This window comes from Capsicum annuum, chromosome 1, assembly GCF_002878395.1.
Source record: "Capsicum annuum cultivar UCD-10X-F1 chromosome 1, UCD10Xv1.1, whole genome shotgun sequence".
Taxonomy (NCBI): domain Eukaryota; kingdom Viridiplantae; phylum Streptophyta; class Magnoliopsida; order Solanales; family Solanaceae; genus Capsicum; species Capsicum annuum.
Genome location: NC_061111.1, coordinates 121,928,990 through 121,952,334, shown reverse-complemented (window position 1 = coordinate 121,952,334; position 23,345 = coordinate 121,928,990). Strand labels below are relative to the sequence as shown.

Genomic DNA, 23,345 nt, shown 5'->3' with positions numbered 1-23,345 from the left:
GACTGCATACATTTTACCCTTCCCAGACCCCACTGTGTGGGAATACATTGGGCTTGTTGTTGTTGTTGTTGTCAAAGAAGCCTCAAAAGACCATTAGATGATCATCAGAAGGAAGTACATAGAGAAAGATGCAAAACATTTCTATACGAGAAAGCATAATGAGCATGGGAGATTTATGAGTATTATTTCATTAAATAATGGGAGAAGATCAGCCCTCATTATCCCAGAACTTGCCTTAACTGCTGGTTGGTATGACATAGCATTTAAGATTGAGAACTTCATTAAATGTCCCAAAAGAGTTGAGTTGCCAGGACCCCCTAGATTAACAGAAGTCAATTACCCGTACTTGAAGGTTGTATGAGAGAGTAAATGGCAGTCAAAGGGATTATGTGAAGCAGAGGTCACAAACTCAAATGGAAAAATTAAAGTTGATGATTTAAACGATAGTTCAAAAGAAGGGCTCCTAAAGAGATGCCTGGTTAAAGAGAAGCCCACTTTAGGAAATGGTCGAAAATAAACTAGAAGAAAGTTTTTGGGGGTGGTGTCCCCGAGATGTATGGCGACATGTTTCTCTTCGAGTTCCCCAATAGGTTCATGGCAGAACAAACAATGCAATGGCAATGGAAATGGAAGAATTCAAATTTAATGTAGAATGGTGGAGTCCAATGGTAGGATATTTGGACAGATTTGCAGAGGTCAAGGAAACTTGGATCAAAGTGTTAGGGATACCACTCCACCTATGGTCACACAATATTTTCAGGGAGATCAGACAATTCTGTGGGGGTTGGATTGCAACTGAAGAAGAAGCAGAGCTGAAGAATCACTTGAAATGGGCGAGAATTCTCGTTGCTAACAATGGTAGAAGCTTGCCAAAAGAGGCTGCGATCACTTGTGGTGGAATAACTTAGTACTTTCCGATTTGGGCTGAAGGTAAAGTGACGATTGAAGTGCCGCCGGAAAAAGAGAATACTTGTCGGAGAAGAAGGGTCAAGGAAAGGGCCGGTTCAAACTCCTACCCACCGGGCAAGGTATAGCTACAACTGTGATAAAGTACAAGAATCTCAGATTCTAAGGGATTCAAATGTCGGAAATCACATGGGAACTACTGCGCCAACAACTGGCATTGACTCGCATGAGGAGCACATGACTTGTTTAATGAAATCTAATAAGTTGGGCCAATTTAGGCCCAATTTTGATGAAAAAGAATTTGGGCCTGATTTTGCCAATCAAGTCATTTTTAATGACTTAACACCTATAACCCAGTCCATATAAGAGGAGTTAAGGACATCTGATGTTATAGAACCTCTTTTCTCTTTACCACAAGCTTCGAACACCATGCAAACTTTCGATCCATCAGTTTTGCAGGATCTGGTTTTAACGATGAATTGTGAGATTGAGGCTGAAGAATCGCAACAACATCTGCAAGTGTTTAGTAAGCAACTAACATCAAGTGGGGAGATAATAAGGAGACAAGAGGGAGAGAATCTAGCAAAACTAGAGATCAAAGGCCCATTATTCCAATTGAGGTGTGGGAGGTGTAGGAGGCACTACCTCTAGATACACAGCAACAGCAGACCATAACCTTCATGGACAAAGAAAAGGAAGGATCGACATGGGTACAACAACACATGATCAAATTGGGGATAAATGTTAGGGGTGGATTTTCAAGGCCATGAAGAGGAAGGTCTGGGATTACTTCTACAGGTCGACAGTGCTAGACAAACAAGAAATATGTTAGCCATACCTGCATGCAAAAAGACAGTTTAAAGGAGCACATTAGTTGAAAAGCTTGGTGGGTTTTGATGTAAAATTCAAGAGTGGGGGTCCAACGAGTAAGGGGAGAAACACTTTGACCATTACATGATGCAATTCAAACTAGTGTCATGGAACGTTAGGGGATTGAACAATAGGGATAAAAGAGTAGTAGTCAAGAGCTTGATGGGTGATTGGAAGACAGACATTATTTGCCTTCAAGAAACCAAATTGGAGGGGTACATAATAGAGTTAGCTACGCAGATATGGGGGAAGATGGACCAAAGTGGCATGTTTAGAGGCCAGTTGTACAAGAGGAGGGATTATGTTGTTGCGGGACAGCAGGGTGTGGAAGGTGGAAGTTTTGGAGATAGGGGCATACACTCTAACTTGCAAGTTTGAAGCTATTCTACAGAACTTCAACTGCCACATCACAGGGGTCTATGCACCTAATAATTATGTAGAGAGAGGATTGGTATGGGAAGAGATAGGCTCTGTTAGAGGCTTAATGGAAGGACCTTGGATTCTCTGTGACTTTAATGTTCCCATATTCATTTTAGAGAAAAAGAATTGTATTAGAAAAACAAAAGGGATGAGGGAGTTTTCAGATTTCATTGAGGATATGAACCTCATAGATTTACAACTGGATGATGCAAATTTTACTTGGTTTAAAGATGATAATCAAGACAACATAAAGAATAGATAGAATCTTGGTCTCTGAGGAATGGGATGAGTGTTTTAGCAACCTGAAACAATTTCTTCTACAAAGATTATTGTCTGATTATTCTCCAATTGCCCTTCAAGGTGGGGAATGGAATAGGTGCAAAAGCTACTTCAAGTTTGAAAGTTGGTGGTTGAAAACTGAAGGTTTCATTGACAAAGTCAAGGAATGGTGGACTTCTTTTAGCTTCAATGGTAGTCTAGATTTTATCTTGGCTTCCAAACTAAAAGCTCTGAAAAATAAACTGAAGGAATGGAGTAGAAGTGAACAGGGAACCTGGGAAAGCAAAGAAAGAAATTGCTCGGCAAGCTGGCAAAACTGGAGGCTATAAGGGTTAACAAGAAACTAACAGAAGGAGAATCAGACACAAAAGCTACATTTCTACTTGAGTACGAAGAGCTTGTTAAAAATGAAGAGATCTCTTGGAGACAGAGATCCAGATACAGAAGGGGACAAGAACACCAAGTTCTTCCATAGAATGGCAAATGCACATAAGAGATATAATAATATTGACCAACTGCTTATTCGTGGGGAACTAACTAATGACCCAACCAGAATTCAAGGAGGGATAGTAGATTTCTACCAGCAGCTATATTCAGAAAATGAGTCGTGGAGACCTACTAGCCAATTCACAAACTATCCAGTATTGTCCGGACAAGAAAATAAATCACTACAAGAAAGCTTTGAGGAAGAAGAGGTGCTGAATTGTTTAAAATTATGTGCTACTGATAAAACACCAGGGGCAGACGGATTCAACATGGGTTTCTTCATCAACTAGGAAGTAAAGCAAGATATAATGAAGGCTCTTCAAAATTTTCATGAACATGGGATGTTTGAGAGAAGTTTCAATGCTACATTCATAGAATTGATTCCAAAGAAGAAAGAGGCAAAAGAACTGTGGGACTTTAGGCCTATAAGTTTGATAGGCAGTGTTTACAATTTGATCTCCAAAATTCTCACTGAAAGGCTAAAAAGAGTGATGGATAGATTGATTAACTTCCAACAAATGGCCTTCATTAAAGGAAGACAGTTCATGGATGCAATGCTAATAGCTAATGAAGCTGTGGACTCAAGGATAAAACAAAAGAAACCAGAAATTTATGTAAATTAGACATTGAGAAAGCATATGACCATGTCAATTGAGGTTTTCTTATGTGTGTCTTGGAAAAGATGGGGTTTGGACAAGGATGGATTCAGTGGATAAGTTCTGCATCTCAACAGTAAGGTTTTCTATATTGATCAATGGATCGCCAACAAGTTTTTTTACATCACAAAGGGGCCTCAGATAAGGAGACCCTTTGTCCCCATTATTGTTCATCCTAGCCATAGAGGGATTAAACGACATGATAAAATTGCCAGTAATAATAGTTGTTTAAGGGGTTTTGAAGTTGCTAGAGCTGGATTAGGGAGTTCAGAAATTACTTATCTCCAATATACAGATGACACGTTGATATTCTGTGATGTTGACGAAGATCAATTAAAAATCTTAGGACTTAATTTTGGTACTCTTTGAAGAAATCTTTGGACTACGTGTCAACCGGAGGAAAAGTTTCTTGTATCCGGTTAATAAGGTGGCAAATATGGAAGGGTCGAACGCTATCTTAGGAGGTGAAGTTGGTGTCCCACCAACCATCTACTTGGGTATGCCATTGGGTGCCAAATCCATAGAAATATAGAATGGAGTAATTGGGAAGAGTGAAAAGAAGCTGGCTAGGTAGAAGTCGCAGTATGTTTCTCTGGGAGGCAGGTTGTCCTTTATAAACTCTGTTCTTGATGCACTTCCAACATATATGATATCCCTATTTCCAATTCCAGTAGTGGTCATCAATAGGTTGAATAGCATTAGGAGAAATTTCCTTTGGCAAGGAAACAAGGAAAGAAAAGGTTATCACCTAGTCAAGTGGAAAGCAATGATAGAGGGCAAGAAACTTGGAGGTATGCAAGAATTTCAAGCAACAAAGCAAGGTTCTAAGAATGAAATGGCTTTGGAAGTACTTTAATGAATTAGAGACCATGGAGTAAGGTGATTAAAGCTAAGTATGAGGAGGGGGACAACCGGATGACCAAAGAAGTCACTACTCCATATGGGGTGAGTTTGTGGAGATCCATGAGCCTTGTGAGAGGAGTTCAAACCAAACACTAAAATCAAAGTAGTGAATGGTGAGAAGACCGACTTCTGGAAAGATGATTGGCATGAAGTAGGAATCATGAAGAACCTATTCCCAGACATGCACAATCTAGTTCTAACCCAATAAAGTACTATTGCGGAATTACGGACATTACAAGGATGGAACTTCACTTTCAAGAGACACTTAAATGATTGGGAAATCTTAAGGGTGATAGAGTTCTTCAACATCATTGGTCAATTTGGAGGATAAGAGACTGGAATGGATATTTTAAGGTGGCAGGGAGCTAAAGAAGGGGGTGTCATAGTGGGCGCAACTTACAGGAAGTTGAACCAGGTTGATCACCAGTCTTATAATTGGCCTTGGAAACATATATGGAAAGTCAAAATCCCTCACAAGGTTGCATGCTTTGTCTGGTTGGCCAAGGAAGCAGTGCTCACACAAGAAAACTTGATGAAGAGAGGAATAACACTATGCTCCAGGTGTTTCTTTTGTGGTGAAACTGCAGAAACAGCTAAACACTTTTTTGCAAGGCAACTAGCAAGCTATGGAGACTATTCTTAAGCCTTAAGAACATATCATGGTCCATGCCTGGGAGAGTCATAAAAGCTTTGCAGAGCTGGGAGGAAATAGGAGTGCTGGCCAAGAACGGGAAACAATGGAGAATAGTCCCAGCATGCATTTGGTGGACAATTTGGAGAGAATGGAACCTCAGATGTTATGAGAGCATAGAGAATAATATGGAGCAAGTCAAGCTGAATTGTATTTTGACCTTGTGTTTTTGGGGTAATCAAATGTACTCAAATGACACTGGCACTATTATTGGTGTTTTAGACTCATTGTAATAGCAGGGCAATAGTGTATAGGGTACTCTTGTAAATATGGTTTCAGTGCAACCTATGTGCTGTTTTGATCATTACAGAAATAGACAAAGTTACCCGTTTAAAAAAAAAATAGCGGATCCAGAATTTGAAGTACATGGTAGACATGACAAATAACTACAATAACAAGAATGAATCGGATTTGATCCCTTCACCTTTGCGAAACATAACAGTTATAAACCAGTGCACTTGTTGTGAACCAAGCTGACTCTGTAAGGGAGGGCCTATGGGCCAAAAAGTGGTAAATAAGACTGATCTAGTTGAGATTATTGGGCTGACTAAAATGTTGGAGAGTTCTATTAGGGATTTAGGCCCAATTAAAATTTGGTTAAAAAGGACTAAGAGTGAACGAGTTATGCTATTATGAAGTCAAGTGTTTGTATTCTCTCACCCCCTTGACTTAGCTTCTGCATATCTATCTCCATTGGTGTTGTTTTCTTCTTAGAGTTGTATTAATTAGCTACTATTACCGACATAATGTGGATTTCAGAGTTGTTACAACACCTCTCATACTTTATGGACCATGGGAGCCAGTGGGTAATATGACAACTATTATTAGAATTATGATGTTATGAACGACTTGGGCCAAGACTATAAGGTCGAGGGCAAATTTGGAAAATGAGAAAATTATGTGTATGACCGTGGTGGTGTGTGATAAATAGTACATATGAAGAATAGAAGAGAAGCAAAATTGTTATGAAAAGCTCCAGTCCTCTCATCCCCAATTTTGAGTCTGAGCTTCTCATTTTCTTTTTTTCTCAATCTCTCGTGTTACAGTTCAATCATTCCATTGTGTTGTTAGTATTTGCCATAGTTTATCTATATTGTGAGTTGTAATTTCTTTTTTATTGTTGAAGTAATACAACAACAACAACCAACCCAGTATATTCTCACCTAGTGGGGTCTGGGGAGGGTAAAATGTACGAAGTCCATACCACTATCTCCGAGAAGTAGGGAGGCTGTTTCCGATAGACCCTCGGCTCAAGACAAAAGGACAAAGGATAAAAACGTCAAAAGCGTTATTGTTGAAGTAATAGAAGAGGATTTTATTAATCAGGTTATTACATTGGTGCTTTCATTTTCGCACTCTAATAGAAGTGTGGTGTTGGAATGATTTAGCAGCACCAGCAATCCAGAAGGTTGGATTTATCGGGTAGAGTGTTCACCTTCCTTGGCTTCAACGAGGAATACTGACTACCTCTTTCTTCATTCTACTTAATTGGTTATTCCTCAACAAGCAATTTTTTTATTGAAGCTGGATGCCCAGGCCATTCGAAAGTTTCAAGTATCTTGGGTCTATGATTCAGGGGAATGGGGAGATTGATGAGGATGTCACGCATCGTATTGGTGCAGGTTGATTGAAATAGAGGTTTACTTTGGTTTTCCTGTGTGATAAGAAGGTCCTCCTAAGCTTAAAGGCAAGTTCTACAAATGGTAGTCCAATCGGGTATATTGTATGGAGCGGGGTGTTGGCTAATCAAGAATTCGCACATCCAAAAGTTGAAGTTGACAAAGATGAGATGTTGAGATGGATGTGTGGACTTATTAGGAGAGATAGAGTTAGAAATGAGATTATTTGAGAGAGGGTGAGAGTGGCTTCGGTGGAAGACAAGATGCAGGAAGCGAGGTTGAGGTGGTTCGAACATGTGATGAGGAGGTACACGGATGCCCCAGTTCGTAGGTCTGAGAAGTTGGCTATGGATGGTTTCAGATGGGTAGAGGTAGGCCGAAGAAATATTGGAGGGAGGTGATTAGACATGACATGGAGCAATTACAACTTATGGAGGACTTGTCCCTTGATAGGAAGGTGTGGAGGTGCGGATTAGGGTAGACGGTTAGTGGGTAGGAGTGCGTCTTTACTCGTACGAAAGATTGCTTTGTTTGTAGCTGTGCCGATGGTCATAGTGTTATGCATGTCTTGTAGTTTCTTGTTCTTGGTGTTTTGGCGATGTTTGTGATTTCAGATAGATAGTTTATAGTATTACTCTGTGGCTGCCTTGTTTCTTTTATTATCTAGTGGTGTGCTCCCATTTTGTTGTTTGTTTTTATGTTTTTTTTATGTTTATTATACTGTTATTTGTCTGAGCGTAGGGTCTATCGGAAACCACCTCTCTACTTTATTTGAGGTAGTGGTATGGACTGCGTATACTTAACCCTCCTCGGACCCCACTTTGTAGGAATACATTGAGTATCTTATTGTGTATGATTTTTAAAGAGAAATTTGATCAACATTTTCGATACCATTCCTCACAGGAGTTGGTTGGAAACCTACAAGGAGTAAACCTGCCTTGATGGAGTATAATTCTATTGCGAGAATCCAGAGTTTTGAATTTTTCAGGCTGAACACTAGTTTGAATTGTGTGGAATTGCTAAATCATAAGTTATCTCTCGCCTCGTTCTATTTTGTGGAGAAGCTTTAGAGTTTTAGAGTGGTAGTGTTGGCTTTTTTGAAACAAGCAATTAGCGGATTAGTGACATTTTACTGCAAAGTAATGATTCGATTTGGTAGACAACATCTCGAATCATAAAGATGTCACTTGGCTAATTGTTAGTTAGGTAACCTCCGTGATTGAGTACCAAAGTCATTTTGAGGATATCTCGTCGGGATTTGTGAGTTTGATGTACTTGCATGTGTTTGTGTATTGCATATGCTTCTCTGTAATGGGGCAATATAACCAACTCATCTTTGCCGCAATACTGTGATGAAAAGTTTGAAAGCAACAAAAAAACGAATGCGCCGAGGTGTTTGATGACTTGTCCGAAGGATCTAAAGATGCAAATTCCCTTGATATATCTTGAAAGCTAGTCAACTTGCAGTTCAGGATTCGCACAAGGTGTGTAAGTTGACAATTGGGAGATACTATTGAGGCATATTTCCCCAATGATCTGGCATATCCTGTCTCTCGACTACTCAAGCAACTAGTTGCGATAAGGATGCTAAAAGTGAAGACAGTTGTTAAGAGTCCCACATGGGAAAAGGGATGAGCAACTGGTCTCCTTATATGGATTTGGACAATCCTCCCCTCATAAGCTATTTTGGGATTGAGTTAGTTCAAGATTCATTTCTTCACCTGGTATTAGAGCCATTCCAAATCTTTGTTCACCGATGTTGTGTGCCAATATTATACCGTACACATTTCAGTTAACAAGTTTTGGACGTGGAGGGAGTGTTAAGAGTCCCACATCGTGAAAGGATGGACAATTGGTCTCCTGATGGACTTGGACAATCCTCCCTCCATAAGCTAGCTTTTGGGGTTGAGTTAGGCCCAAGATTCATTTCACCATACGAATGATGGAGAGGAAATTGTTACCATTGGAGATGAACCTCTAGAGTAGGTTGCTGCAATCGGGGTGAATCCATCGTTAGAAATTAATTCTGAATTCTCTATTCCATGTACACAGATCTGTTTGATATTCACAAATTTTAGATGGTTGTTGGAGTTATTTACTTGCTAGACACTCCTCAGAGATCTCTTTAAATATGGTCTAAGGATTGCCCAGCGAATGCAAGAGACCCCCTGTATTGCTTGCTGTTATGACTATCTTATAAGTAGAGGTAGATTTGATTACTTCGTGTACTTGGTTATGCTACAGTTATGTTATCTTTGTATTCGTTTTGCCATAATCAGGTCAACTTAAACTTCCCATTTGATCCCGGTGAGTCCGTTTTCTTGTTTGTTCGTATTTTTTCTCAAGCAATTTTGTGTGAACTAAATTTGGATACAAAATATGAGTAGAGTAGACTCTGAGGCTAGGGTGTTTGACCAAATAGCTCATCCATATGTTGGTTCATTAAAATTCTTTAATAGCTACTTGTGTGAGAATATAGTGGGCTGGAATATTGTTTCTTTCTATGCTATGTTCTATTGTTTTGTCCAGGAACATCTAGTTGTGCCAATTCCGCAAGTCGAATTCGACTTCAAATTTCCTTTCGATCCCGGTTCACGTTCTCTTCCCACATATCCTAAGGTTACAAGAATTTGTGTATTCTATGATGCAATGGGCAGTTTGACACTAGTTAATCTCATAATACCCACCATGTGTCCTGATGTCTTGAAAGTTCTTGGATGAGCATTTATGGAAGTCCTTTGGCAAAACTCGTTCTGTTGTGATTTTCCATGTGTAAAACAGAATATAGTCATAGAACCTAGCACTGGTGGAGTGGGTTTTTCCCATTTGGGATGTAGAGTTGGTAATGTCGAGGGTCTAATCCAGGAGCTGGAGGAACCAACTTCTGATGACCTGTTTTTAGGAAATTTTAACACTCTTGCTTTTGCCCTGTGTTTGAAAGGGCTCGTGAACATAGTGGTGCAGCATACCAATTATATCTGTCACGTCCCAAATTCCCGATAGACGTGACGGGCACCCGCTAATACCACCTATCGGGAGAACCAATCTTCCATACACTCACAATTTCTTAGAACCAATCTTTCATACACTTTAAGCACTGAGATAACACATGTGCAACTCCAAATGCATAAAGTAGTCAATAAAGCTAAGTAATTATCCAACCAACTTTCGTGCATCGATTTATGAAAATAAACAGTCGCTTAAATAATAAATCTCTAGCCCGAATCCCACACTAAGACCATGGAGCATCTAAATAAAGTTACATGAGTTCAACTTTCGGGCATGCAAACCCAATGAAAAGAAATATAATAAAAAAAATAGCTAGAGCTGACATGAAAGCCTCCACGAACAATGTGAAGGCTCACCTCAACAACAGAATCCTCACGAACAGATCGTCAGCCACTAGTCTCACCTTCCGCAATAGTATCTACAGACATGCAAGTAAGGAGTGAGCTATATATATATAAATATAACCCAGAAAGATTCTTGACCTGCTACTTTAATACCCCTAGAACAAGTGTTAGAAAATACAAGGCACAACAAATACAAAAATAATATGCACAAAATATCTCTTATAGTATATTGCTCAATAAGATATAAACTAAGGTTCAAAAAGCCACTCCGTATCTCAACTCAATCAACTCGCATGGCTTGTTATAAACGACAGTGAAGGTGATCAGCCTAGACAAGTCCACGACAACATATGTAATGTCCCAAAAATATACTGCGGCATACAAGGCCCCTAACATATTACGGCAACTATGTATGCCCCTAGTCATTATATCACGGCAATAAAGAAAAGACATTCAACGCTCCAACATCACCTCCATATTACCATTAAAAAATTCTCAATATACTTCACAAAATACACATCCACAGTTGGTCAAAGTGCATCAATTCTGCCAAGGACATTCTTGTCCCAACTGTTGAACTGGGCAGAAAAATACATCTTTTTCTTATAAAGCATATTTGAAAAGCAAGCATCAAAGCTTACACTCACTTACCTCACTAATGACAAATTTGCCAATTGTGCAACGCTTAGAACACCAACCAACCAACCTCCAATGACTTCCATCTATACAAACTATTAAATAACGATATTAATTATGCTATTCGGGGTCAAGTCTCTTATTCCTAACTTTCATGCATAAAACTAATCCTTAATATCTCACAACTTAAATCATGAATTAAGGATAATTAACAAATATCCAACACCACTTCCAGACATGGTACTTCTATTCTAACAAGGGTAAGCTGCCAGAACAGAAACTCAAAATACTGCCCAATATTTGTTCGAAATGTCAATGATGCCACTGTTTATATTTCTACTCCAAGGATCATTACTAAAAGCCAATAATTGCTTTCATCACTTTCCAGTCATTGCCTCATCATAAATATCCCATTTTTGTTATTTTGCTTGAAAGTGATAACAACGAAAAATTGAAACAACCTTCTGCAGAGAAAAATAAGTTTTATGTAATTAGGAGAGTAGAGATAAGAATCACTTTTATGCAATTCCTTGTCATATAGATATATCACTGTATAACCACTAAACCTCTTCATGATTTGGTGTTTCTGAACCTAATAACCAATAAAAATATTCCAGATACATGCCAAGAACAAGGAAATTTCAGTGTCTGAACTACAAGATCCCTATTGCGTACTTCCTCACGTTGTGCGTTAATTCTCCAAAAGTTCTCAAACTCAACTCTTTTCTATAAAAGATAAGAAAAACTAATTGCCCTAATATTCCAATACTCTTTTTGTAATGTTAGGAACAGTAATCAGGGTAGGAGAATTGGCTTGTCCCACTTCTTTTAACTCCCATTAGTTCTCTTAATTACTGTTTGATTAAATTATAAATTAACCCTTCATTAAAATAATTGGATTATTACATTCTCCCCCTCTTAAAATAACGTTTGTCCTTGAACGTGTCAAGAATCATATATGAAATATCAAATCAGTGAGGATATCTACTTGCATGGACACGTCAAATAAAGCATGAGCTGTGGACAACCTAGGTAGCTCGGGCAATCAATGGGAAACACATCAACAAATTCTCAAAAAATTGGAACACTGCTAATGGCAACATTCCCCGCTCGTATATCATGAACGTTAGCAATAAAACCCAAACATCTATGATTAATCATTTGATGTGCCTGTATTAAGCAATTATCTTTCTTTGAGTTGCATGAGTCATTCTTTTCCACACTAAATGTGGTTTTCCAGGATATCAAAACGCATAAGCTTAGCATAACAATCAACTAAATCATAACATAATGTCAACTAATCCATACTTATAATCATATCAACGTCAAATATAGGCAACACAAGTAGATCAACTATGGTGTCCTTGCCCTGAATAGTTATCACACAATCTCTATAAGTCTATCCACTGATAAGGTCTCCCATGCTAGGGTCATAACCATATATGGTACAATAAGAGTCTCAATCCTTCTCTCTAAGAATAAAGCAAAAGATGGAGATACATACGAATTCATAGAACCAAGATCAATAAGAGAATATGCCTCATGTGAATTAACATTATAATACCTGTGTCTATTGCATTAGATTCCTCTATGTCCTGTCTAGCCATAACGAAGATTCTTGGTGGTCCACACACTGTCTAAGCGACCTGAGCATCTTGTCGACCCTGTCTACGGGCACCCTGTGGAACGGTCCTAGCGGACTGAGCATGTGTACCTGCACTATTTCTCTGCGTCTGCATAGTAGCTTGACTAGAACCAGAATCTCTCTTAGGACAAAACTTAACAATATGTCCTCTTTCACCACAAGTATAACAAGGACCACCAACACCAAAACAACACTCACTATGATTCCTGCCACAAATAGAACATTTTGGATGTTGTCCGAACTAAAAGGAATCGTTATCCTTTCTCTGCATATGCTGCTAACCCTGTCTAGTTGGATAACTATTTATTGAAGATTGCCCCACTGACTTTGACTGCGTAGGCCTGGACTGCCCTTAATGAAAATCACTCTTGTTCCCAGACGAAGCACCACTAAACCCACCTAAGCTACGTGCCTTTTTGTTTTCTCGATCAACTCTTTCCATCTCAAAATAAGACTCAAAATGGAGAGCAGTGTCAACTACATCAACATAGGATCCATTTCGCACATACCATATCACAGAACCATGATAACGAGAGTCAAATCCATCCACAAATCGCCTTATTTTCTCTCCCGGATCTGCAACCAGAAATGGACCATACATGGAGAATTCAGAAAACTTAGCTTTGTACTTGGTAACTGTCATACATCCCAGCCGCAGGTATTTAAACTGGCGTCTCATATCATTCTGTTTGCTCAAGGGTATAAATTTCTCTCTAAACATTGTTGAAATCTCTACCCAAGTGATCGGTTGTAGTCTTGCTTGTCTGCTTCTCAGAATAGAAGTCCACCATGCCTCGGGAGACCCTAAAATAGAAAAGTGTTAAATTCCACATCACGAGCCTCCTTCAACCCAAAAGTAGTCAATATCTTCTCACAACGATCAATAAATTTTTTAGGCTTAGTAGTAGCGGATGTGGCATCAAACTCTGGTGGCTTAAGCTTCGTGAAATTCTTAAGATCTTTGGGTTGCCTTACAGTTGCAACCGAGTGATCAATTAGCTGGGGTGCCTGAGTAGCTGCAACATTCAACTGAACTTGTGTCTTCCTTTACGAAGTAGCCTAAGCTGGAACTCCATCCCGATTAGGCACCAATGCCTCTAACACATTCAACCATCTCATCACTGCATCTGCAGGCAAAGCAACAGTAGGTACAGCAGTTGGCGCTGTTGATGGAGCATCCCGAACAACCTAATCCTACACTTCTTCAAAAGCAATAACTCGGGGTTGATCCCCATTCCCAACTCTAAGCTGAGGATCGATCTATGCCCTAGTTCGAGGCCTAGTCGGATGAGACCCAACTCAATCACCACCACGAGTAGAAACCATGTCCAGTACTACGTCAAACATGTGCATTAGACCGACAAGCAGAGAAAGAACCACGTTTGTTAACCATTTGCGAAACAATATTCAAAGGTAGACTTGTTTCAACTCAATGCACGAACAGTGAATGAAAAAAGGAAAAAGGAAAAAACTTCCTAGATGTTCAGTAGCATCGAGGTCGTAAGTGTGGGCGCCTACATACCCATGAACAAGACTCTACTAAGCACTGCTTCATGACCCGGGATCTAAAACTTAGGCTTTGATACCAACTTTGTCACATCCTTGATTACCCCTAAACGTGACTGGCACCCGCTAACACCACCTGTCGGGAGAACCAATATTCCATACACTCACAATTTCTGAGAACCAATCTTTCACACACTCTAAGAACTGTGATAATACATGTGCAACTCCAAATGCATAAAATAGTCAATAAAGCAAAGTAATTATCCAAGATAATACATGTGCAACTCCAAATGCATAAAATAGTCAATAAAGCAAAGTAATTATCCAACCAACTATTTTGCATTATTTTATGAAAATAAACAATCACATAAATAGTAAATCTCTAGCCCGAATCCCACACTAAGACCATGAAACATCTAAACAGAGTTATATGAGTTCAACTTTCGAGTATGCAGACCCGGTGAAAAGAAATGTAATTCAAAAAATAGCTAGAGCTGACATGAAAGCCTCCATGAGCAATGTGAAGGCTCACCTCAGCAATAGAATCCTCACGAATAGACCGTCAGCCACTAGTCTCACCTTCCGCAATAGTATCTGCAGACATGCAAGTAAGGAGTGAACACTCTCACTCTCTCTCTCTCTATATATAAATCAGAAAGATCCTTGACCCGCTACTTTAATACTCCTGGAACAAGTGTTAGAAAATACAAGGCACAACAAATACAACAATAATATGCACAAAATATCTCTTATAATATACTGCTCAAGAACATCCAAACGAAGATTCAAAGAGCCACTCTATATCACAACTCAATCAACTCTCACAACTTGTCCTAAACGGTAGTGAAGGTGATCAGGCACCCCGACAAGTCCACGACAACATATATAATGCCCCAAAAGTATACTACGGCAGCATGTACAAGAACATATTACGGCAACATAAGTATGTCCGTAACATATTATGACAGCTAAGTATACCCCTAGTCACTCTATCACGACAGCAAAGAAAAGATATCCAACGCCCCAACGTCCTCTCACATATTACCATTAAATAATTCTCAGTAGACTTCACAAAATACATATCCGCCGTTGGTCAAAGACCACCAATTCTGCCAAGAACATGCTTGTCCCAACATATGGATTAAGTAGAAAAATACGTTTTTTCCTTATAAAGCATGTTTGAAAAGCAAGCACCAAAACTTAAAGTCTCACTTATCTTACTAATGACAAATTTGCCAATCGTGCAATGCGTAGAACACCAACCAAACAACCTCCAGTGACTTCAATCTATACAAAATATTAAAGAACAATATTAATTGTTCTATTCGGGATCAAGTCTCAATATTCCTAACTTTTATGCTTAAAACTAACCCTTAATATCTCACACCTTAAATCATGAATTAAGGATAATTAACAAATATCCAACACCACTTCCAGACATGTACTTCTAACAAAGGTAAGCTGCCAGACAGTGTCGTTAAAGGCGAGCGCCTCGTCGCGAATGGCGAATAGCGAATGGCGAGGCGAGGCCTGGTCGCCTCTTCACGGCGTGGCGCTGCAACATTCAAAGGGCGTCACCTTTGCGAGAAAGGCGACATGGCGACAAAGACGTCGCCTTTTAATTTTTTTTTAAATTAGGGTTTTAGATATATAAGCTAAATTTAGGACTTATTTACCCATTTTGTCTCTACCAACTTACTAATTGGTGACTGTGGCTGTTACCATTTATCTCACAATTTCGATTCCGGCGACCGGCGACTCCCGCTACTTCGGTAAGCAGTGAACTACCGGTTTCCATTTTTTTTTTCTTCTTTCTTCTTCTTAATCTAGCGTCCAATACTTGTATTTTGGTTGTGTTTTTGGAATGTCAGCACGATCCTACTGAAAAAGAGAACCTATATGGGTAGGATCGGAATGATGGCACGACCCTACGCAAATCAGATCTGAGGATTCACCATAAGGACGCATGGAACTATGCAAATCAGATTTAAGGAGTTACCGAAAAGACGCACGGTACTATGCAACTCAGATATGAGAAACTAGTCCGAAAAGATGCACGGTACTCCGCAAATTAGATATGAGAAAGTAGGGAAAAGAAGTGTGGTGGCCTAACTTTTGCTAACATGATCATTGGTCGGCCGGAAGACATATATGGGTTATAGCCGCCCGCCGGCAGCGGAAGCTCTTTAATTCTCTACCAAGAGCATAGAGTTTCTAAAACCATGTGAGAAATATAAGAGAAAAAATATTATTAAATTGTTGTAACTACATTATTACATTGAGACCCTATTTATAGACACTACATTCCAATCCTTTTCCTAATAGGACACTACATTACAATCTCTTTCCAAGTAGGATTATATATGCTATTCTGATTCCTACTCATATTCTAACAGTAACCTTACTTGATGATTTTGTTCTACTGTAGGATCGGAATATGGGATAAATAATTGAAAAAGGACATGAGTCACAGGGATGGTACTTGCTATCCACCCACAACAACATGCTGCTTTCACTTCCACCACTTCATCTAAATTGCTCCATAATCAATTAGGTTGTCCGAGTCTCTTGAAACTACAGATGATGGTTCCCAGGTTATCTAGTGTATCTTTGTTAGAATGTGTCAGCTTGGGAAGCACACTCGTTCCTCTTTCCCAAAGTGCGTCAATAGTAGGGCCACCTTTATGTTTGAAATTGTTCATTCTGATATATGGGGTCCAAGTCGTGTTAGCTTTTCTTTAGGTTTTCATTATTTTGTGACTTTCATTAATGACTATTCTCGGTGCATGCGGTTATTCTTAATGAAAAATAGATCTGAGTTATTCTCCATTTTTGAGAAATTTGTGCTAAAACTCACAATCAATTTGGTACTGCCATTAAGAAGTTAATCAATGATAATGCCCGAGAATATTTCTCTGCTCCTTTCTCTTCTTTTATGTCATCTCATGGCATATTGCACTTGTCTTCTTGTGTACATACGCATCAACAAAATGGAGTTGCTGAGTGTAAGAACAAACATCGAATTGAAATAGCTAGAACATTGTTTATTCACAATCATGTCCCTTTACGTTTTTGGGGTGATGTCGTTATTACTGCATGTTATTTAATCAATCGTATGCCTCGTGCTGTTTTGCGGTACAAGAGTCCATTCTCAATCCTCTATCCGGACTATAATTTGTTTCCCATTCCTCCTTGTGTGTTTGGTTGCACTTGTTTTGTTTATAACTTAACTCCTGGAAAAAAACAAACTTCAACACAAGACTTTTAAATGTATCTTTCTTGGGTATTCTCGTCTACTAAAAAGTTACAAATGCATTAACCCCTCTAATAATAACTAATAAGTACCTGATCTCAGCAGATGTTACCTTCTCCGTATTTTTCTCCTAATACGGAAAATCAAAAGACCATATCACTCGTTCTTCCAATTCCAACTATTCCACCCCCAGCTTTACTTCTTCTCTTAAGGTCTATTCTCGACGACTCCAGCCTTTTCCCGAGCCTGCTAATCCAGTTAGTATTTCCAACTCTGATATAGGTACACAAAACATTCTTGGTGACTCGTTACCTGCTCCAATGATGTCTCCTGCTCCGGTCGAGCACTCATTAGATGATCTTTCCATTGCTTTTCGCAAGGTACTAGAACTACTGCCAATCAAGCTCCTATTTATACTTATTTAAGCTATCATTGTTTGTCACCTTAATATCATGCCTTTATTACTAGCTTATCCACTGTCAAAGTTTCTAAGACTGTGGCAGAAGCATTGGTTCATCCAAGTTGGTGTCAAGCTATGATTGAAGAAATGATTGCTTTGCATGATAATGGTACTTGGGAACTTGTTTCCTTACTGAAAAGCAAAGCCACAGTTGGTTATCATTGGGTATTCACAGTTAAATTAGGTTTAAATGGAGCTATTGATCGTCTCAAAGCGAGACTGGTTGCTAAGGGATGCACTCAGATTTATGGCATTGACTATGGAAATACTTTCCCATCGATTGCCAAGATGGCTTTAGTTTGTCTTCTCATATCTATGGCAACAATGAAACATTGGCCCTTTTTCCAGCTAAACATAAAAAACGCATTCCTTCACGGAGAACTTGTTGAAGAGGTTTATATGGAGCAACCATCAGGATTTGTTGCTCAAGGAAAGTCTGGACTAGTATGTGGACTTCTCCGATCTCTTTATGGTCTCAAGCAATCTCCTAGAGTATGGTTTGGTCATTTTCGAGCTGTTGTCCAAGAGTTTGGAATGATTCGAACAAAAACAGATCACTCCGTTTTTTATAGGCATTCATTTGATGGCAAAAGTATCTTTTTAATTGTTCATGTCGATGATATTGTTATCACATGTGATGATCATGAAGGTATTTCTCAACTCAAACAACATCTTTTAAGTCACTTTCAGATTAAGGATTTGGGAAAGCTGAAATACTTTCTAGGCATTGAAGTGACACTGGTGATGGTATTGCTATTATGCAAAGAAAATATGCCTTAGACATTTTGGAAGACGCTGGTTTGTTGGATTGCAAACATGTGGACGCTCCTATAGATCCAAATACTAAGCTCATTCCATCGTGGGGGAGCCTCTAAAAGATCCTAGCAGATATCAGAGACTTGTTGGCAAACTCAACTGCCTTACGATCACACGACGAGACATCTCATTTGCTGCTAGTGTAGTTAGCCAATTTCTGCAATCACCTTGTGATAGTCATTGGAATGCAGTATATAGCTCTCCATGACAAGGTTTATTGTATGAAGACAAGGGACACACCGACATTGTTGGGTATTCTGATGCAGATTGCAGATTGGGCTGAATCTCCTTTTGATAGGCAGTCCATTTCAGGTTATTGTGTTCTAATGGGAGGTAATCTAATATCTTGGAAAAGTAAAAAGCAAGATGTTGTGGCTAGATCAAGTGCAAAGGCGGAGTATCGAGCTATGGCATTGGCTATGTGTGAGCTTATATGGTTGAGACAACTTCTCCAAGAATTGAAGATGGGAGGAGTTGAACCGATGAAATTGATTTGTGATAACCAAACTGCACTACACATTGCTTCTAATGTCGTATTTCATGAAAGAGCGAAGCACATTTAGATAGATTGTCACTTCATTCGAGAGAAGATTGTGTTGGGATGTTTTGTCACCTTGAAAGATCAATTGGTGGATGTTTTCGCAAAATCACTTCGAAGATCTGAGTGACTATATTTGTGGCAAGCTAGGAGCATATGACGTATACGCTCGAGAGTGTGAGGGGGAGTGATAAATATGATATCATTACTAGATAATTTAGATATGAGAATATCTCTATATTTAAATAGTGTAGATGTGGGAATATCCTCAAATCCCCACAATTAGGCACTTAGAATATTGTGTAATATTCTTGTTAGTTTCCTTCCTTACATTCTCTGTAACACTATTTAATCCCACTAGCTTGAGGGAATAATCAAGAAACAAATTCTCAAATTCTCCTCTTCTCCCTCTAATTTTTCAGGTTAAATGACCAATTAACCCTTCATTAAAATAATTGGGTTATTACTATATCACAATTAGTTGCTCTTTGATACCCTGTGGAGTTGTTGCTATTCAGATGAAAATCTTGTCAATTTGGCTTTGTTGTTTCTGTTTTCAACCTCCCAAACACAGCTTTTTGTCCAACTAGTTGAAAAAGTCGATCTGCCTGTTGGGTGGTTTACCGTTCCAGGGGACCCAAAAATGTTTGTCCAGATACTTCAGTCACAGGTTCTGGATGTTATTGCAGACTCGGTGACTTTTCTGTCAAATGGTGGCCAACTCGATTTACCTGATATGGTGAAGAAGCACTCTACTCATTTCCTGAGTTACGTCGTGGTGATATCCGAGTTTGAAATTGCAGAGTCCACCATGATGATATCAAATTCATTATCTCAAATTTGTTGCAGAAGCTAATACTATCTGTACCAGTAGGCAGACTCAAGTTTTAGTTGCAGTGAATAGAGTCGTCCACGAAGTTAATTTTCAAGAGGAGGCAGCCAAGGTGTTATTTGTGATAGCAGGGCTTCGGTCTTATAGAACTATTTTAGTATTGATCCATTGATTAGAACTAGAAGGCGTGGAAGGGGGGGCGCATTAATGGTTTGTAGTAAGATGTTTGCAACAACTCGCAGATAATCCAGAAAGTGCAGAGTCCATTTCAGCTCATGATGGACTTCTTGTTGACCTGCTGACCATATGTATAGATAGAGGTTGCATGGTGAATTGGTTGGTTTGGCTTACAGATCATTGAGACATCACATTCAGAGGTTTATGATTGAGGAAGGAGTATTTTCAGTATTTATCAAGTTTGCAAGGTGAAGGGGAGCCTTGGAGTAACTGGTAAAGTTGCTGCCATGTGACCAGGAGGTCATGGGTTCAAGCCTTGGAAACAGATCCAACCTCTGACGATACACCCTTGTGGTGGGGCCCTTCCCCGGACACCGTGCATACCGGTAGCTTTAGTGCACCGGGCTGCCCTTTTTTTTTTTAATCAAGTTTGCGAGGACTAAAGATGGAGTTGTTAAGTGCCATTGCTTTCTTACAAAATTTGGCTTATGGATTTGAATCCGAAGTCTTTGATTATCAAAGTCATGTAGCCCTGTTGAAAGTTGGATGGCTGATAGATGCATATCATGTTGAAGCAGTTGACATATTCATCTATGATATCAATATCGCTTAACTCACCTTGGGGACTCTTTTTGAGGACAGAGGTACTTTTATGAACGACTTGGGGTAAGACTATAAGGTTGAGGGAAAAATTGGAATATGAGAAAATTATGTGTGGAATCTGGGTGGTGTGTGATAAATTGTACGTATGAAGAAGAGAATGAAAATTGTTATGAAAAATCTCCAGTCTTTTCATCCCCAATTCTGAGTTTGAGCTTCTCATCTCCGCTTCTTCTCTATCTCTTGTATTACAGTTCAATCTTTCCATTCCATTGTTAGTATTTGCCATAGTTTATCTATATTGAATTGAATTGTAATTTCTTTTTATTGTTGAAGTAATAGAAGAGAAGTTTATAAACTGGGTTGTCATTATGTTTACAATAATACCCAGTTTGGAGGAGTGACCATGTGTTCATGTGAACCGAAACCTACCCTTTAGATCCACTACTGCCCGAGAAGGTTGTGACTTCGTGATATTTGAATTGGATAAGATGAAATCCAAATCTAGTCGGAGGGCAATAGTTGAAGGGAAAAGTTCAATTTGAAGAAAGTGGATTCTACAAATTTGACTTCATTCAGTTTCGATTCAGCTTCTAGTTAGAAATCATATAGTTTTTATTTTTTATTTTCTTCTTGCATATTGCATCGTTTCTTTCCCTGAAGTGTACTGTAATGTATTAAAAAATGGATTTTCTGTGTATGACTACATGGGTTCATTATGTTAAGTAGCTAGATCTCATTATGGCTTTGGTTGAAAACAGTATCTTAGAATCAGAGGCAGTCGGTAATGTTGCAAGACCTTGCTGGCTGCAATTGCTTTTTCTTTTTCTGCATCTATATTTACTTTTAGAAGTTGGATATTTTATTTTCAGATAATCAATGACCGTAAGGTTGGGGGAAAATGTTATGGCTTTGTCACTTTCACGAATCCTCGATCAGCCATGCATGCCATCACTGAAATGGATGGGAGGGTATCTTCCGATCTCTCTATTATATGACATATTTATTACACAAGTGATTTAAAGCCACAATTGATGATTCTCTATCCATTTATGTCATAGCTTTTAATTCTTCATGAAATTCTTTATGATTTTATCATACTTTACAATAACATATATTTGTATCAGACTGTTGATGGGCGAGTTGTAAAAGTAAATGAAGTGACTACAAGAGGTGGCAGATCAGGTTTTGGCCGAGAAAGCATTCGGCATTCTGAGAGAGGGGTGAAAGGTGGTGAAAGGGGTCATTGGGAAAGAGGCTATGACCGTGATGAGAACAAACATGTGGATGGACATAGAGATCGTTCTCAAGATCGTGATCACAAAAGGGAAAGAGGATATGATCGACCTCATGATCATGGTCAATCACAAGATTATCAAGTTAATAGATTTAGGGTTGCGAAAAATGAAAGAAGTTTGGAGGATGTTGAGCAGGATGATGAAAGAATTCGAGAAAGTAGCGGGGAAAGAGAGAGGGACCAGCCTATAAAGATGCAGAAAACTAGCAGTAATCATGAAAGAAGAGATAAAGAGAGGTATGAAAGGCCTAAGTTACTGATTGGGTAGGAAATACTTTCTTGGTTGAATGTACTTTGCATAAGGTATTATGGTAGTCATTATATTGTACATTGTGTTATAATAACATCTCCCAACTGGTGCTTTCCTGAGAAGTGGTAAGAAGGGTCAAGCAATTTTGTAGGGAGCATATTAGTTTGTAGTTCTTCCATTTTCCCAACTTGGATGTCTTATTGGTACATGTTTCTCAATAATTCGTGTATGTAATTTGCAACCACATTAAAATTGGGTTACCCATTTTAATTAGTTATATTGTAAACTTTGGTTTTGATTTCTCATTGTTCTTTATTTGCACTAGAAAATTGATCACAACATTCCATCAGCTATGTTGTTGGGACTCATCAAAAATGCTAATAGTTGCGTGCCGGATCTTCCAAAAGTAGTGCATTTTAGAGGATCAAACACAACATTTAGGCCATCAATTAACTAATATATGAGGCATGCCAAAAGAAATTATGCTGATGGTTCATGTTTGATTTACTCCTTTTTTGGAACTTTTATTTCGACATACATTATGATGCAGATAGAATGTTACATTCGACGAATCATATAGAAATGCAGACCTTATTGCTTATATGTTGCACTTACACATGACGGAAACTTATGCAATATTACATAAGTCAGCTGCACATTTGAGCAAGAGAAGTATTTACCAGCTTGGAAACAAGTATCCCATGCTTGCCCTGCAACTCTGTCCTTTTCTGGTTTTGGTTAACATGTACAATCAACCCACTTGCTAATGCTGATCAAATATTAGATAGTTTGATGAAAATCTAATTTGAACAGGTCTTATTTAGATGACCATGTTAGCAGAGAATTGTCAGCTGGGTCAAGTGAGGATGATCAACCCCTGGTACACCTTCAGACATAATTTAAAGTTGATTTGATCTTAAAATGTTAAACTTCGTAATAATTACACGGATTTTTTTTGTTAAGAGTCTCACATCAGGAAAAGGATGGGTACTTGGTCTCCTTATATGGACTTGGCAAATCCTCCCCTCATGAGCTAGCTTTTGAGGTTGAGTTAGACCCAAGATCCATTTTTTATATGGTAGCACAGACAGGCCCATCCAAATTCTTTGTTCACCGATGTTGGGCCCCTATATTATATTTTTCATGGTCCAG

General features: G+C 38.9%; 1 protein-coding gene across 4 annotated transcripts in view; it reads left to right on the top strand.

The window, feature by feature from the left end:
- Positions 1 to 7,282: 7,282 nt before the first annotated feature.
- LOC107877910 (uncharacterized protein DDB_G0284459) overlaps positions 7,283 to 23,345 on the top strand; it is a 31,354-nt gene continuing 15,291 nt past the window's right edge. Inside the window, exons 1-5 of one of the 4 annotated variants that reach the window (XM_047407166.1) lie at positions 7,283 to 9,036; positions 17,506 to 17,603; positions 21,519 to 21,617; positions 21,774 to 22,180; positions 23,007 to 23,073. In XM_047407166.1, coding sequence (XP_047263122.1) covers positions 8,985 to 9,036; positions 17,506 to 17,603; positions 21,519 to 21,617; positions 21,774 to 22,180; positions 23,007 to 23,073 — 723 coding nt within the window. In that variant the 5' untranslated portion in view covers positions 7,283 to 8,984. Of the gene's footprint in view, positions 9,037 to 17,505; positions 17,604 to 18,486; positions 20,691 to 21,518; positions 21,618 to 21,773; positions 22,181 to 23,006; positions 23,074 to 23,345 lie in introns of those variants that run through there. The other 3 variants (XM_047407164.1, XM_047407170.1, XM_047407168.1) reach the window with 3 other exon arrangements.